This window comes from Mauremys mutica, chromosome 3, assembly GCF_020497125.1.
Source record: "Mauremys mutica isolate MM-2020 ecotype Southern chromosome 3, ASM2049712v1, whole genome shotgun sequence".
Taxonomy (NCBI): Eukaryota; Metazoa; Chordata; order Testudines; family Geoemydidae; genus Mauremys; species Mauremys mutica.
Window position 1 is genome coordinate 140,374,533 of NC_059074.1, and position 18,509 is coordinate 140,393,041.

Here is an 18,509-nt window from a genome sequence, read left to right on the forward strand (position 1 = left end):
ACTGCATTTGTAGTCTTCACTACTACTGAAATTGCATGCTCAAAGATACCTTACATAATCAGACTAGTTTTCTAAACAAAAATAATCCATATGTCCTCTTTTAAAATACATGCTGTTATGTTTGGTATTTAAAGACTAACGGAAGGAAAATCATGTATATAGCAAAACATTGGAAAAGAGCAAAAAGTTAAGCAGTACTAGAGAAAAAGGTGTTCTCATGCCACTGAGTACTCAAAATGCTTGATTCCTAATCAAAGAGGTACTGTGGTTAGAGTTCCCACTTGGCTCCAGCGACTAGTATCTTTATGGGAAAAATTGATTGATTCATGAATTTGTTTTCCCTCAAAGCAATTTTATTACTACTATCTACCACTACCTCACAGAAGGATGTATGGGGGTTTGGGGGCCTTAGTACCCAATTACCATCTGCTGCTATGGCTACAAGTTCTTAATAAAACAAGTGAAGTATTTTTGAACATCAACACTACACAGGACTTCTTTCACTAGCCAAGTAACATTTTAAAGAAAAACTGTTTTGTTCAAGTGCACAACACTCTCTACATTGGGACAGAGGATGTCAGTTTCTGCTATAATGGATCACCATGTTCTAGGTTTTAAAACTAAAAAATGAATCCCTACCTCTTTGTACTAGTGGTAAGGTATATTTACATCTGTCATAATTCTAGCTTTAGGTCAATAGTATCAATCTTGCTCATATAATGTGATCTATGCAGGCCAAGAATTAGCTAACAATATTACAACAATTGTGTATATGCTTATAATTGAACAGTGCTGCTACAGTAAAACTGGAGCTTTTAAGATGTTACAGTTGGCCTTTGTTTTCTTCCCTCCCTATTTTCTATTTCACAGCAAGAGCTGGATTTCTTTAAACTGATTTACACAGCAGTCAGTACAATCCACATCAAAGGCTAAATCTTTACATATTAGTGAAGTAGATTATGGAATTATACATGGGATGTACATTTTACGTATGTCTCCTCAACCCCAGAATGTTCAAATATTTGATAAAAAGACTGCCTCTTATGTTTTTTTAAAAAAGACTTCCTTCCTTCAAGATAGGTGGAGGGTTTAAGGATCATATGCAGTGGAAATGTTAGGTCGGAACAATTTACTGTCATATAGAAGTTTAATGAAAGACTTTTCTTTCAGCTAGGTTAACATTTGTCTTATGATAAATGTTGTTCCTTTACAAGCAAGTTTTCCACAGCAACAAAAGCCACCAGTTTTCATTCCAGTATTTTTAGAGTGTACAGAGTAAAGCATTGGAGCTGTCCAACATAATAGTTTGTACATTCTCTTCTTCCTCTGAAGAGTTTTAAAAAAAGGGATTTTAGACCTTGATGGCGAGAATCCCAAAACAAGAGTAAAATGAATTTATTTTATTGCAAACAAACGTCTAAAGTTAAATTTCTCCACCTACTTTTTTTTTTTTTAAAGAGAAAAAGGAATCAGCAGGCTAAGGAGATACACCCATTTGAGAATTGACATGATTAAAAATTAGATATAAAATGGGTGACTCACAGTTTCATTAGCTTACAAAATGGTGGAGTAACTACTACAAGCACACTAGGTATACAGTATTTTGGGGGAAAAGGGGTTATACAGACACACAGCTAACTTCATATAGATCCAATTAGACAACTGGATTTACAACAAGTTTTGTTTAATAAGAAATGGGCAAAGCCAGCTTCTTTTCAGAATCAAAATGCAGAACAAATGGAAAAGAATTCATGGTGTTGTACCTTCACAAGTTTGAGCCTTCACAATTAATGCAACCAAATTTTACACTTGAAGAGCTCTTCTACATGCACTCCACCTTCACTATTTAGCTCTAGGTTTCCTCTTTGCCCCAAGTTTTGCTTAACTCCAATCTTATAAAACCTTTCTAGTTATTGCCAGAAACTTTTGCTTTCCCAATCCCTCCACCCAGAAACCGCATAGAGAGGATGGAGTGTAATATGAGCATTACATAGTCTCATGATATTCATGAGGGCCACTATGAGCCTCAACATGAATCTGGTTGCTAACATTTCTATTCAATTGTGACAATGACTCACGACTGTTTCCTAGAAATTGGGGGAGGGAGGAAAAAGGAGAAAATTCTTTAATAAAAAGACACCAGGTACAAAGCAACGTTTTACTTTTGTTGTGGTAAAAAAAAAAAAGTCACATTTTACAGATAAAATGTAGAACCCTGAAATACTGACACATTCTCTTATCGTGCACAATGCTGAGGTTCTCTTACGAATCACTTTAAAACTGCAATTAAAAATGTACAAAAAAAGAAAAGAAAAAAAATCAACCCACAAAGCTTCTAAAAAAGGAACCCGCAGGCACTTCCTCTTGTGGAATGTTTAAAAAGTTAGCCTACTAAAGAAAAACAGTCGACTTCTTGTGAAGGTTTTGGAGAAATATGTATCAGTTCGTTTATTTGGGTATTCAATAATATCCTTGGTGATAATGCTGACTCCATGGCTTCTGACCCCAGAATTGCTGCAATAGATGGATAAATAATTAATTTTGAACTGTAACCAGACATTACTCACAGCTCACTTTCCTACATTAAATATATTTACAAGGAAATTAGATGACAGCTAACTAACCATGGAAGAACAACTTTTCAGTTGGCAGTAATATCTGAACTGTGTAAGAAACAGGAGGCATCATATTGTTTAATGTAATGCCATACTGAGAAGAAACCAGATATACTGACTGCCATTATAAGCAAATAAGCTACAGCTGGAATGCAAGATATCCTAGACTTTGAACAGCATACCCTAGACTTTCGAGACAACTTTGCACAGCATTTTCACACGTGAGTGAGTCAATTCCTAAGGACTTAAAGAAAAGTCTCAGAAGTTACTTACACCCTGCTGCCACTGGTTGTAGCCCTGAGATTGGTTTTTGTAGCCACGATTATTTCCCCTTCCTCTGAAATTCTGTAACAAGAAGGTGTTTTAGAACACGACTACATCTGTTGTAGGCCATATTCCAGAAGGGTATGCAAGAGAATCCAAGACTTACTAGTGCACCTGTCATGGTACAAACCTTAGAGACACTGAAAAGCTCTTAAAATGCTTACATTTCTCTCCATTGTTTCAGCGATTTATATTTGGTGAGGGTTTTGGATTTGATAGGTTTCATAAACCAGTAGCTCTCAAACTGCTGCTGTTGGTGGTCTGAACAACTGGCTAATCCAGTTTTGACTAATTTCCAGCTGGCTAATTCTATTAAGACAACTATAAATACAAAATATGTTCCTATTCTTTCATGTTGCAGTCACCACAAGGATATTATGTGATCAGGCAAAGATATGGTTTATTTAATAATGAGAAAAAAGGGTGGTACACAGAGTTTGGGATGCAAGCCACACTATGGAAGTGTACTTAAAATTTTTCACTATATTGGAAGAAATGCAGCATTCTGGTTTAGCATCAGTGTTTGGGAAGTTTCTCAAGTAAGTCTATTAGCTTGGGCTCCATCTGCTGGCTCTTTAACAGTCCAAGATAATTCAACAAAAACTTTTGAATACCTCCACTGAAGTCTGTCCATTTGAAGGAGTAGCAATTAAGTTCCTGGTGCTGTTAAGATCACAAACAGCTATTATGAGATGCTCAGAATACTTAACAGTTTGCTTAACTGATGTATCATGCACTAGATCAGCCCCCAAAATTGGGATACATTTGTCCCCACATATCATACAAGTGACATGGCCAGTCATAAGGAGGTCCCATGGCCACTCCTAAACCATGAGCAGTGCACAGGTTGGGTTGTAGTGCTTGAAGCAGTTAAAATCCATATTTCCTTTCTGCATCTCTTTTGTTATTAAAAACTTTCTCCTTCAGATACATTTCACTTTACTTGCAATGATGTGAGGGGAGCCTTGCATAGCTGTACATCTTGGGAGATCCCAGGGACTGTGTACATGGAACACAGTTCCTAGTGTTATTTTTCATGTCTTGGTAGTCTGGATATGCTAGCTCCTGTAATTTTGAGCCTTTATATGCCTCTCCACATATTCCATAAAACAAGTACATTCATTTACTGAGTTACTGCTATTAAATTTGTGAAAATGCTTTCTTAGTTATGTATTTTTCAGAAGCATTTTATACAGGTGCTGTCCCTTTCACTTAACAATTCTATGTCAACACTTCTATTAGATCAGTTAACTGTTAATGTAGGAAGTTTGTGCTTAGACTGCAAAAACAAGAACTCTAAATTTTTTCTATTTAACAGGAGCAAAGGCTTAAAATCTTCCCAATTACACCAGATGCACCAGCTCTAAGCATGTTTAATAAAGGTTTGGTGCCATGTGTGTGAGCAAGTGCCAAAATTACCTAAAGTAGACAGGCCTTTTAAACACAAACTCACCATACCACTATCACAGGAGACTTGTTTTTTAAACTGTGAATCAACATGCTTCAACCTGCAAATTTGTAAATTACTACTGCAACCTTTCAAATAAGAAATTGCCTTAAATACCTGGTAAGTCAACTTTAGCTCACCTACAGAATGCATTACCTACCTGGTTGTAGTTCCCCCTGTTGGGCATTCCACCTCTGTTATAGTTTCCTCTGTTTGAGTAACCACCTCTGCTTGGAAAGACAGGGCCACGAGGATATGGATAGCCAATTGCCCCACTGCCACCACCACCACCACCACCGCCACCGCCTCTCTGAGGCATATTGCCACCTCTCCTGTTGTATCCACCACGGTTCCCAGGGACTGTGGGAAGAAAAAACAAAAACCATGCATTTGTTTGACAATTCTCTCTTATATGAAAACTATTCTCTGATATAGCCAACATATCTCAAAATCCTATGTTTTACACATACTAAATTTTAATGAAGATTTGTTTTGCCTAATGGATTTGGATGCCAAGCCCACTAGCTTCAAATGAAAAAGAGTGCCTAAATAAGAAATTTCTGATACCTGATTAAAACATCCAGAGACACCAATATAGTGCAAAACCAAACACCAAATCCAAATGTGAAAATTCAGCAGCAATGCCCTTGACAAGCCATATGAATACAGTATAGGATCTCTAGTTCCCTCTAAATTATGGACTAATTTAAGTTACCGTATATACCCTTCATTAGCCCATTCATTTATAAGCCAACCCCCCAAAATAGCAAAAACTGCACGACCCTTTCATAAGCCGACCCTATATTTCAGGTGTTGGAAAACTTTGGCTCCCAGCCCATGAGGGTAAGCCACTGGCAGGTCAGGACTTTTTTTAAACTGGCGCATTCACAGGCACAGAGCCCCTCGGCTCCCCGTGGCCGCGGTTCGCCATTCCCGCAGCTCCCATCGGCTGGGAATGGCGAACTGTGGCTACGGCGAGCTGAGGGGCTCAGTGCCTGCAAATGCTCCAGGTTAAAAAAAAAAAAGACGATTCCATAGAGTTTAAAATCAAATCTTGGTGTAGACCCAGTTATAAGCTGACCCCCGCTCTTTGATGAGTCTTTTTTTTTTTTTAAACCCAAAAAAAGAACAGGAGTACTTGTGGCACCTTAGAGACTAACACATTTATTTGAGCATAAGCTTTCGTGGGCTACAGCCCACTTCTTCAGATCTGAAGAAGTGGGCTGTAGCCCACGAAAGCTTATGCTCAAATAAATTTGTTAGTCTCTAAGGTGCCACAAGTACTCCTGTTCTTTTTGCGGATACAGACTAACACGGCAGCTACTCAAACATTTTTTTACCAAAAATATTCAGCTTATGAAGGAGTATATTTTGCTAATGCCTTGACTTCCTCTTCAAATGTATCTGAAGTCAAGCTTTCCCCAGCATAAAGGTAATGAACCAACTACAGTCAAAGGTGAACACCAAAGCCAGAAATGTCTGTAAAGTTAACAGGTCTGTTTCTAGGCCTACCTCCTCCCCTGAAGTTGCCACGCATGTTGAATCCTCCCCGTCCTCTCTGGCCACCTCTGTTAAACTGATTTTTACCACTTTTTTTGTTACTCTTCTTTGAGCCAGTGTTCTGTTTCTTTTCAGGAGGAAGAGATTTTTTACTTTCTTCCTTATATTGTTCCAAGAGCTTCTCAGCCTCCTCTTTCTGTAATTCTACATAGGTTATTTCATCAAAACATTCTGCTACCTCCGGCAGTGTGAAGTTTCCTATAAAGGAGAAAACCCTGGATGTTCAGAATACCCACTGAGATACAATTAAACCCTTTACTCACTCCTCCTCCAAGAGCAGGGACAAAATTCCAGAAACCGAATCACTGAATATGAAGACAAAAACTGAGGAGCGGTAAGTGAAGCAAACAGTTTACCAAGAAGTTGCTAATACTATCCAAAGCTAGAAAATATTCTGCCTGTTACTTTTTTGAAACCTGCACTCAGAACAAACATCAATGTCTGCCAAGCATGTTTAATGTTTTTTTTTTTTTTTTTAAATAGGGCACTTTATGCCACGACAGCTTTGTGCATCTGCATGGAGCAATATCAGCATGATTGAGTAGTATTAAGGACTGCAGCAGAGGGAACACACAATATAGTGTTGTCTTACAAAGCTACAATAGTCTTCCAGTTTCTAGGTTTTAGTGTAACTGTTTTAAGGTAAGCAAATTTGAAGTCTAAAAATTTACATTATCCCTTTAAACAGATACTCAACATCCTAAAACACAGTATAGGATTATGTTCCATGCCTTTCATTTTGAGAACTGCATGCTCTGGAAGATCTTTTCCCTCCACCTCTGCCTTCTTTTGTGTTCTTTGCTTGTAGTCTTCATCTTTTGGGCAAACAACAACTGCTTTGCGCTGGAAGCCTGCAAACAGGCACATTTTTCTCCTCTGCGCAGCTGCAGACACATTTGTCTGAAAAAAATGCAGTAACTTACTACACGTAGCTGTCATTGTCAGAACTAAAGGAAGTTAAACTTATGGTGTATAAAATTTCATCTCTACAAGAGCTTGCAATGACTTTTACATGTAAGTGGAAGGACAGATGTAGCATGGTGCACCTTTACAAAAATCTTACACACTCTTTGGATGTGAACACTATTTCCCTCAACACCCCACAATTTTGGAGAAAGCTTAAAATGACACATGAAGTGATTAAAAATGCTTGTAGTACAGTTCAACCTTTGGCCTCCTCACTGAGGTAGGTAGGAAAAGCGGAAGAGCGCAAGAAACAGCTGCTAGATTCTAAACCTGAATCCCACTTAGTTATTTCCATTCTAATTTAAAAATTAAATTTCATACACTAACTTATACCTGATCCAAAATGAAGTTCCGCTTCTTACGAGCGGCAATCTCAATGAACTTGCCAAGACACTGCGGAGCTCTCTGCAACAGTGTGTTAAGTTTTCCAGTGTCAGCCATCTGCCGCTTAAATCCTGCAACCTACAGAAACATATTCCAAAGTTATAGTAGTACTCCTCCTGTTGCTGACCTATTCCTATGTTAAGTGTTTTTATCTGGCATTGAAGGCTTAATTTTTTTTAAGCCAAGTGAAGCACTGCAAACTCATTTGAATTGGTGTTCTTAACAATATCCCACAAAGGAACAGTGATTCTTTAAAACGTCTGCTATGGCACGTGAGCAATATTTCCCTTTATAATCACTACAGACATCATGCAAAAACAATAATTACTGCATTACAATCCATGTCAGAATTTAGAGGTGTAACCCATCCTCAAAAAGCAATACAGGCCAAAAATACTTAACATTTCATAACTAGCAGGTCAACCAAAGATATCTGATATAAGAACATACATAAGGTTTAGAAGCCTGCTGTAATTCATGTTATATTTACTTTGTCTAGTCAAAATTCCTTAAGTCTCCCAAAACAACTATTCAATACTTTGACATTTAAGATCACAAATAATATGGGAAAGAAAAAAAAATCCAAGCAAGCTTTCAACTTTTATAAATCTACTGACAGACCTCAGTCCTGTCACTACTTACCATCATTTTGTCCATAATAGTATTTGTTCCAAGGATATTGTATTTTCCAGGGTTTTCTGCTGCATGTTTGGAAACCCATGTGGTCTTCCCAGCTCCAGGCAAGCCAATCATCATTACCACCTATTATGACATGGTTTAGGTTGTTATAGTTTAAATGGAATGCCAAATATAGAAGCTGTGCTAACTGGCAACTTCTCAAAAATGTTGCCAAAATCAGAATGGGTCCAAACTGGTAAACTTTATAGAATGCCCAATCTCAAAAATTTTACGACTTTAAACATCATAAGTTACTTGTTTCGAGAACTAGCATCCACACAGATGGACAAAACTAGTTGTGTAGTAAGATTTTCAATAGGATTATTGTAATTAGATGAATATGCTTTAAAATATATTAGTTCTTTTGAAAACTATCACACTTACTTCACAGTCTCTCTTTTGTTCAGGTCCCTTTGGTCCTCTAACCCGATCATCTAATGGAACCTTCTGAATGAAGCTATACTCTTCAGGTACGGGAAAGTAGGGTTCATCCTTCTGACCAAAGTTGAATTCAATTGCACAGTTATGGCAGAGAACATGTGGGAAGAGTGGTCGCCCATCAAGAACTTCCTTACTGATTTTGAATGCAACACCAAGATCCTGCCCATTCTTGGAATACGAGAGTTCCACTTCATCACCTTCAAAATTCTGTTAACATATGAAACAAAAATTTAACTTGCACAGTATAAAGACCAAATTAGGAGGAATCCAAGTACTCTGTATATAATCACTTCAAGTTTCCTTTTATCAAGGCTTCATGATGGAATCTGTTTCCACTTTTTGTCGACAACACAAGTAACCAAACCATCTTATTTAAAGTTTTGCAGCCCTTTAGATAATGTAGATAAAAGTTATCAAACTTTGTATAATGTAAATATCTTCCATACAGAAAATGGCTTTAACTCAGTTAAACAAGCATCAAATAATGTATCAACACTAAGAAAATTAACCAGAATCTTTAAGATACAAGTATCTTGCTCCGGTTTTTTAGAATCAGGTCAGCCTATTCCACGTAACTAAGCCAGAAAATTCAAGTTTCAAAAACAGAGAAATAGTGGAAAACTTACAGCAAAACACGCAATCACATCATTTTCATCAAACTTCTCACCAAAGTCTTCAGTCTCACAATTGCATGTCTTTATTCCTTTTAGAGAATATCCATAAGAAAATTCTTCTTCACCTGGTGCAAGAAAAGATAACTTAGAGGAAAGCTACAGTGACTAGCTACAATCTTGTGTTCTAGATTAACTACTTTAAAAGTAGTTGTCAACATTCTAAAAAAGTTTATATTCATTCAAATGAACTGTGCTGTGTCTCATTTTGCAGGTACTTCACCGTAGGCCATTATCTAGCAGGAGTTCCAAAATAAGAGGGGAAAAAAGCAGCTAGACAGCGACAGAAATAAATCAGAAATTCCAAATTACTCTAAGGCCGTCTGTTTTCCAGCATTGTGTTCTTTTAAATATTTCTAGTATTAAAAATAATAAAAAAGGTACATCATAGATTGTTACATCCTTGAAGTTCTTGACTTTCTCTACTCACAGTTCCTGAATTCTACCTTATGAACTGTCAAAATGGACTACATCTTTAGTTTTTAACACACATTTGACTTTTACTGAAACGAATTAGATGGCAGCTAAGAACCATCTTTAAGGAGCCTATACCATCACCAGATGATACTCCAAATTACTATTCGTTCAATAGCGAACATTTCAACAAGCGCAGCAGACACAAGTATTAAAACTATCTTAAATTCTGTAGTTTGTGCACCAGCACCCCTTTAAAAATATTAGTTTACAGCTGCTGCAGCAGAAACAGACGGAACTCAAATATTATCTACAAAGATGGCACCCTCACCAACAATGGTGGGTGTTTAAATATTTAAACAGCAGAATACTAGGAGAATAATTTCCTTTCATCCAGCAGAGTATTCTTCCCTCCTACCCACTTTCAAAAGTGAAAGATTTTTGGTAGAATCACCACATAAAATTCTTTATTTTCCTATTAATAATTCTGAGTAATACCTTTGTTTCTTTCTCTAGACTTGTGCCAACATACTTAGCAATCTGCTCTTCAAGTCAGTCTTGTGCTGATGGCACACAGGTGATATGTAGAGCAAAAATTATACAGAATTATTCTACACAGCTGATGCTTTTTATCATTAAGAGGGAAGCACAGCTCTTGCAAAGTCAAGTAGCCCTTACACCTATATTTAAAAACCAACCTGTTTTGGCCCAAGAAGTGTATCCTTCTTTCAAAGCCACTGTCTTCACAGAATCACTTGATACAATGCCTATCTTAGTGTGTTTAGGAGGCATCACCAATAGTTTAAAAAAAAAAATAGCCTATACAGATTTAGTTACTCCATAAGAAGTGAGGTGGTCATCAAAAAAAGGCTGAATGCCTTTTAGCTAAATTTAAGTAATACTGACTGACATATTCTGAAGTCTTACCAAGCAACATTCCACTTGTATTCAGTGACCAGCCAACCCGCACTTCATGTATGTCAATGTCTTTTGTATACAGATGTTTAACAGGAATCTTCTCTGTAACCTGTTTTTAAACAAAAAATGATTAAAAAGTGAAATGAAATATCAGATTCCTGAAGATATTTTGCATCATCTCTTAATACAGGCTTCAAATTATTAAGTACAAATAAGAGCCTAACACATTTTCAGGCATTACTGGGGGGAAGGAGGGGAGGGTTGGCATGGGGAAAAAAGAGTTAAGTAGTCTTGAGTTAAAACTTTCTGGAACTACAAGTCAGCTACCAAGTACTTATATCTTCTGGCTAAGGATGTAAAGGTGCATGTGACTTCAAGAGCTTTGTTTATGGGGAGGCTAGGGCATTTGAAGTATAAGGAGCCCTTCTAACTTTAAAGTTAGTATTACGTTGAACAAAAAATTCACTTGACTCTTCTGCATGGTAATATGCCAGTACTCTGCATGCACAAGACAGTGAATATTATTCTAGCCAATACGGTACAGATTAAAGTGCAGTATTACATGAAGAAATTAAGCCAGTGTTTTGGCTGTAGTGATACAAGGACAGTTTAAAGCTTAACAGTATTTCTTTTATAGCAAGGGACTGATAGCAAACAGCTCTTTTGGCAAATGTTATGAGTCTATCAGCTTTTGCAGAACCTATGCTTTGTTTAAAGACGTACTACTCTTATGATTACAAAAGAAAAAAAAAATCCTTAAATTCCCATAAATATGTAGACAGGTAGCTGCCATATACTTGCTGCTGCTCCGAGCTCAAGTGAAAACTAACCAGAATCCTCTGCGCTTCAAAGTCATAAGCAGAATGACAGACTTGAAGACAAGACAATTGGAGCTGCAGCAGTAATGGCAATGGCAGCAGGCACCAAGAATAATTCATTAAGGGAGCCTGGGTAAAAGGAGATACCCACCTACCAACCCTTGCAGCAGCCAGGAGGCCTAAGGGCACTGCATGAAAGGAGAATAAAAAGCAACTAGAATTCTGCATGGGGTGCATGAAAGGAAAAGGCTTAAGAATTTAAGACATAAGCTGAAGGCAGTGAGCCAAGACAAGGACCAATACCTGGTAGTAATTTCAGCACCCACCCCATCCCAGCAGGTGGGAAGTGTTGGCTTCCTACATGGCCATGGACCATCTACAGCACTACTGCTTCTTTCACTTTCCCATCTTGCTGGCTTCAGCTAGGAGACGGAGTCCTGACTATTAGTTGCCTGGTAAAGTTACCAACTCCTGTGGCATGAGATTGCTGGGTTAAATTACAACTAAATGCAGTAGCATTTTATTCCTTTAGACCGTAGGTGGCATGAAGCACAATCCTCTGGTCTTGGCTAGTTGGTGTCAGGTAAGTTTTTCAAGCCTTGTTTATAGCTACATGATTCAAATGTAAATCTCTGCATTTTGTAGTCTTTGTATAAAAAGCATTTTTGCCAATAAAGTTTGTTATTTTTCATGTTTTAAATAAAATTGTTCCTCTGGCCTATAGAGAAAGTGATTAAAAATTCCCATGCTCTGGATTTATCCCATCTGATCTAGCTACAATTGAATGGAATTATATTTCTGTAAAAATTGAGCTATACCAAGATGACCAATAATTAAGTTTTTACACATGCTCAAGATCATTCCCCACTAAAACAGTAATCTGATTTACCTTCATTTCAAAGCAGACTTTGCCTGTAGAAACTCCATAGGAAGCTCTCCCTCCAGCCCAAAGAAAGGCAAAACTTTCCATGGTCAGAGAGGAAGCACTAAAACGGTCTCTTGAGATTTTAAAATGTAAGTCGCAGTTATCTGTCAATATAATAAAAATCATACTGTTTACTGCTATTCATATGTATGTTTGAAATTTAAACAGATTAGTTTATAAGAAGTATTGTTAAGTATGGGTGTCTAATTTGGGGCACTTAAATAGGTGATTTGACTTTCAAAAGTGCTAAGCAGTTGATTGCAAGTGGGCTCAGAACGCATGAAACTCATTATTTAGATGCCCAGATATGACTTTAGATTTAACTTTAGGCACTCATGCTAGAAAGTTTTGGCATACAATTTATTAAATTTAGTTACAATTAATTTCAGAAAGTTCTCAGTATCATTTTCAGTATTTATTTTTTCAAAGTTATTCCAAATAAGGCATGACCAGAACACAGCTTTCCTGCTCCTGGATATGGACACTTTTCCACACTTCAATAAACCAACTGGTTTGCTAAATACTGGTAGTACTTTCCCAGCCCAAGGTTTCAGATAGCTGATCAACCAGAAAGCCCTGAGAAAGCCTGATGAGTGTGTTCTGAATCAGTTTTACACATTTATTGAAGTTTCCCAATTTCCTATAAAAACCATGTTGCTAGTAAGTCCACATGCCACTGTTTATTTTATTTCTAATTTCTATTTACCATGTGGTGTAACAAAGGTAACTGTTTACAGGCAGACATCAAAAATAGCCTTGAACACTGATAGGTACTAACAGTTTATACAACAGGCTCTAAAGAACAACATTAACAATATACAAACAAGTACCAAAAGCTCTCTTTTTTTATATATATAAAATTGTCTACATTACTAACAAGTAGCCATATTAATTTCAAGCCAATTAAAATAAAATACTCCAAATCAGAAATAGGTAAGCTTACACAGGGAGAGCATAGCAGCAGATGATCCTTCAAAATGATAAAAAAAAGTGCCACATGGGAACAAAAACAACAAAACAAAAACCACACTACTAGTGCACAGTTGGAACCTTAGCCCCAAAAAGCATGTCAAAACTGAAACCAGTAACACCACGGAAGCTTCTAGAGAACAAAAACAGCAGATCTAAAGCCATAACAAGCCAATGTACCATGGGGATGTGAGGTGTGGAATGCAGCCCTTGAAGTGCCCAAGAATGTACTAGAAGCCACAGCCATGCTAAAATTTAGCAAACTATATATTATCCTGCCCATGTATAAGACTTGCCTTCCCACTTGAATTTAGAACAGCATAGAAGTGTTAAAAGTTAACAGTAACCAGTCTATGCAGAGGAACTGTACTATTTTACATGCTGCATCTTGTGGTATTCTTAAAACTAAGAAGTCTTAACAGGACACACATTTTAGGTCTAAGATTTAAGGAGCTTAGTATTACTAGAATTCTCATTTTGTTTGTATGGAATGACCCCCTTCTACAACTATGTTTGCAACTGAAATTTATTTTGTACTATAGTAAATACTTTTCATTCATAGTTCTCAGAACACTTCTGATACCCTCCACATATTATTGCATACCAAACCAGAAAGTGAAACTGATTAGATATACATTTGCACAGTTTTTCTTACCTGTTTTGTAAAAACATTTAAAGTTTTTAATTTAGAAAATTAACACTCCTTTGCATAACTACTTGTGTTCAAGAAGACTAGACCACTACTAGCAGTATAATAAAACCACAGATATTATTTAGGCACTCAGAGTTCTATCATTAAAAGACAGCTGCTTACAACTAGCAGTCTTCAATTAAGAATGAAATCTAGTCTGTCAAGAAACACTATTAAACTGAATTAACTGCTAGGCACTTTCCAAAAAATAAATAAAATTTAAGTTTCATAAACTACATCTAACCCGTATTCTCTGTTGATGTGACTGTCAATCCAAATTTTCCCAGTTTTAAAAAGTTTCTCCACAAAGAGCAGAAACAGATGACAAAATGGTGTCAAAATATGCAGAGCAAACAAGCTGGAATATGAAACATTTCTATAATTTCCAGCAATAGTAATCTTAGCGTTACTTGCAACACTACTACTATGTATGATACTTTTAGACAAGTGTAATCTAAACTGTTCTCCCTTTAATGAAAGTGAAGGATATAATTTGCAGATGTCTAACAGATCGGATAAGGTTTCTTTTTAAACTGACATTGTAACTGTCCATTATGTCAAGGCACTGTAGAAAATATGGTACTGCTTTATACAGAGACCATTAAATGCTAGTGAGATGTCATATCTGGAAGAACCAGTGTTGTCCCCCCCCCCCCCACTTTACCCTTAGTGGCATCACCAAGGGCTCACAAGTTGGTAATTCTCTCCCCTTTATAAATTTACTACTCTGCATAAGTCAATCACACACATGGTTGGAACTAGACTATTAGTGCTGAACTAATTCTGAGACTAATGCACAGCTGACATTACAAATGACTGATAGTAAGACTTTACAGCTGTACAAAGTTTGTACACAATACCAACACATTTCTACTTCCTGCATTAATGACTAACAACCAATTAGAAGTCAACTAATGGTTTGTTCTAATTTATTAATATCAATGCAAAGACTGCTTGTTGTAGAATAGGGCTTAAGCGAACCAACAAGCAGTTACGTCATCACAATATGTACTCTCTTATCACTGTATTGTTTAATCTTTGAAATTGTGGCAAGCTGCCTCTTCCCTCCCAAATTAGAAAGGCTGTACAGTATAACAGAGCCTGTATATACCATTTCATAATCAAGTTCTCAATTTAAACCAGCCCACTGAGTTTCTTTTCACTTGCTTTATGCCCTCACTGTACATCATTCTCCCAACTTTGAATCTCATTTGTTAACACCTGTTTTAGTAATTGGTGAACATTTTGGAAGGTGTTAGTTATATATTTGATATACTCCTTTGCAATATACATCCTGAAACCCTTCCCCTCATCAAAACCAGGGGTGATATTTTTGAAGTTTAAAAGAAGCACCATACAGGGAATAAAACAAAGTAAAGCCTTTCAGGCTCTCTCCATATATCATAAAAAGCAGAAAAATGGCATTCTGAATTCCTTCACAGGTAGCTTTTACTGGTGAGTCAAACTGTTTGTTCCTACTAAGTTCAGCAAGCTAGTTTCAAAAAAACAAAAACAAAAAAAAGGGGGGGGGGGAGAGAGGGCCGGGAGCTTGTCACTAGAGTCAAAAAAGCAGATATACTTACAAGTATCAAGACAAACCATTGTGTCATCAAACTGTTCATCTTCCTCTTCAACAGGTGGTTGAGGAGATTTGGCCCTAAAAACCAAATATATCAGAATACATTGATATATTTTCCTTAATAAGGGTTTTACAAAGTGTAATTAATACCTAGCTTTTAGGGCTTTTCATTGATAGACCTCTAATAATATTTAATGGTTTGAAGTTTCTCTACCTGCTGTACTTGTTTTCCTCAATGTATTCAAAATATCCCCGGCCATGGTCTTCACGTGGTCTCTTCACACCTCTCTTTTTATCACCAGCTTTTTGTTGTTCTGTTTTAGTATCTCCTATAGAAAATAATTTAAATGAAAAATATGTTTAAGGTAGATCCTGTGGAGAAATGCATTTTAATTTGTACATGTGTTTCCCTAAACGTTAGGTTTCAAATTAAAATTTAAGAGCACATCATCTAGCTGCCAGAAAAATTATATCAACATCTGGCATGGAGATCTCTTAGAAAATTTTTTTAAAAAAAAATGCAGAGTTGTCCTATCTCTTCTGACAATAATGTGGTCTGAAAATTATTGAAAGTTACTTCATGAATTGTCAGATGTGTGAAAAATACGGCAAGAATAATATGACCTCATTTATACTGTCCCTGCACAGAGAAGACACCTGCTGCGTTCAGGGCACAGGAAGGTTAAGCAGAAGAGAGACCAGTAGTAACTCACTGCATTAAACAGATCCTTTACATCTATCTTCCTTCCCCTCCCCCACGCGCTCCCCGCAGGGCACACTGGAGCTGCGCACAAGGGCACTACAGAACTGCAGCGCCCCCCTCTCCGCGTGGCCGGGCGCAGCTTGGCGGCGGGGGCCGCTCCGCATGGGGCCCGGCCGCAGGGAAGGGGATTCCGCCTCCATTGTACCGAACGTTCCAAAAACGCGATCCCGAGGAGCAGCCAGGCCGGAAGCAACGTCACGCCGCGCAGCGTTCGTTTGCACAATACAGCGCGCCCCAGCGGCCCCTCCGGAACCGCCCCTCCCCCACGGCGCAGCAGCCCCTTCCCCTCGACCCCCCTCCGCCTCCTCCCCCCCCCGCCGCGCTCGGAGCCAGGCGCAACGGTCCCGCCCTCGCGCAACGACCCCTCCCCCCCACCCACCCCCCGCCGCTGCGGGGAGACACGCGGCCGGGATAGGGGCGCGAATTCCGCCGCCGGCGGGGAAGGGCCCGGGTCTCGTGCTAAGCTACGAATCCCCCACCCCGGAAACCGCCCCCCCCCGCGCTCAGCCCCTCAGCCCCGGGGAGGCCGCTGCGGCCCGGCCACGCACTCACCCCCGACAGCCTGGGCCCCGGGGCGGCCGCCTCCGCCGCCGCCTTCCGCTTTCTTCTTGTCCTGCTGCGGCGGCGGCTGCTGGTACTTGGCCGCGGCCGCCGGGTCGCCAGGAGCCGTTGCCGGGGGTCCCGAGGCGCCGCTTTTCCCGGGCGCCTCCTTGGCGGGCCCCCGCTGCTGGGGCTGCAGGAGCGGCGGCGGCTGCTGCGGGGGCTGCTGCTCCCCGTGCCCGTTGGCGTCTTCGGCCTCGGCCTCCTCCTCGTCGGCGAGCTCGTCCTCCCCCTCCTGGAAGCCCTGGTCGTCTCCGTTCTCATCCTCCTCTTCCTCCTCCTCCGAGCCGCCCGCCTCCTCCTCCATCGGGCCGCCCCCGGCCCCCGCCCGCTCGCCGTTCTCCTCGCCCAGCTCCATGGCGTCGCCATCGGCCGCCTCCATCCCCTCCTCGTCGTCGTCCTCGGCGGTGGAGGCCGCGGCCTGGTCGGGGCCTCCCTCCTGGCCGATCTCGGCCGCCTCCCCCTCCATGCTGCCGTTGCCGGGCTCGGCGGCGCTGCTGGCGGGGCCTCCCCCGCCGGCCTCCTCTTGGTCTAGCGCGGCCTGGAGCCGCTCCATGAGGTCGGCCTTGAGGCCCTTGTCGGAGAGACGCCGCTTTTTCAGCTCCTCCTTCAGCTCCGACACCTTCAGCTTCTTCACGTTGACGGGCGAGCAGCTCATGGCGGCGGCGCGGTGCCTGGCGGCGCTGGGCTCGGTCGGGCGGCGGCGCTGGGTCGAGGCCCCGGTGGGACGCGGGTGGGTGGGTGGCGCGGCTGGTTCGTGCGGCTGCGGCAGCTGCAGAGCGGACCCGCCTGGCGCCAAATCCTTTCACCGAGCTCGCGAGGGAGAGACGCGCCTCGCGGGGCCGCGCACGCAGCTCTGCCCGCCCTGCCCGCGCACGCAATATACCCCCTCCCTCCCCATTTACCGTAAATGCCGCCGAGCGCCTCTCCAACCCCACTACCGTAAATACCCGCCCCAGCGCATTCAACCTTGCCTACCTCCACCTTTTCCAGCGCCATCAGGGGCAGGTATGGACCCTTCACCGGGCAGGAGGAACACGACTAGTGCTCTTAGCAAAGAGCCACTGGTACAGGCACAAGTAACATCAGTAGCAAAGTATGACCTTAGGCAAGTCCCTTCTCTGCTCTGTGCCTTGGCCCCCATTTGGAATATACAAAGGTAGGTGGTTATCATCATCCTTAAAGCACCAAGGGCCCTGGCCCCGAAGTGCTATATCAGTAGTAGTTATCAGCACTAACTGATAAGGATTATAGACAGGAGCAGTGGTAGTGTGGCTGACTAGGTAGTAAACTGCAGCCTACAGTCCTGCAGTGTCCATTTAAACCTAACTGGGAAGGGAGGCTGTAGTCTCCCCCTCCAGAAGGGTGAATTGGAGTATTGTCTCCCTGCCCTAGGAAGCTGTGTTGTCCCTATCTACATCATCCATTAAAAAAATATAGAGTTAGTCTGTGGAACTGAAGGCTCCAATCTTGTGAGCTGATCGATGTGCATTAACTTCTGTGCCTGCATGGATGTCATAGAATCATAAAAGATTAGGGTTGGAAGAGATCTCAGGAGGTCATCTAGTCCAACCCCCTGCTCAAAGCAGGACCAACCCCAACTAAATCATCCCAGCCAGGGCTTTGTCAAGCTGGGCCTTTAAAAACCTCTATGAATGGAGATGCCACCACCTCCCTAGGTAACTCATTCCAGTGCTTCACTACCCTCCTAGTGAAGTGATGTTTCCCAATATACAACCTAGACCT

The 18,509-nt window shown here is 40.5% G+C and overlaps 1 protein-coding gene across 1 annotated transcript; it reads right to left on the reverse strand.

Moving 5' to 3' along the window:
* Positions 1 to 1,385: 1,385 nt before the first annotated feature.
* On the reverse strand, positions 1,386 to 17,589 carry HNRNPU (heterogeneous nuclear ribonucleoprotein U). Its single transcript, XM_045009802.1, has 14 exons — positions 16,716 to 17,589; positions 15,615 to 15,729; positions 15,405 to 15,478; positions 12,126 to 12,265; positions 10,428 to 10,527; positions 9,042 to 9,154; positions 8,359 to 8,622; positions 7,939 to 8,058; positions 7,246 to 7,374; positions 6,678 to 6,846; positions 5,899 to 6,144; positions 4,547 to 4,746; positions 2,889 to 2,960; positions 1,386 to 2,514 (listed from the first exon to the last, which is right to left on the reverse strand). The coding sequence occupies exons 1-14, from the start codon at positions 17,419 to 17,421 to the stop codon at positions 2,461 to 2,463; spliced, it is 2,502 nt and encodes an 833-aa protein (XP_044865737.1). The 5' UTR covers positions 17,422 to 17,589; the 3' UTR covers positions 1,386 to 2,460.
* Positions 17,590 to 18,509: the final 920 nt, after the last annotated feature.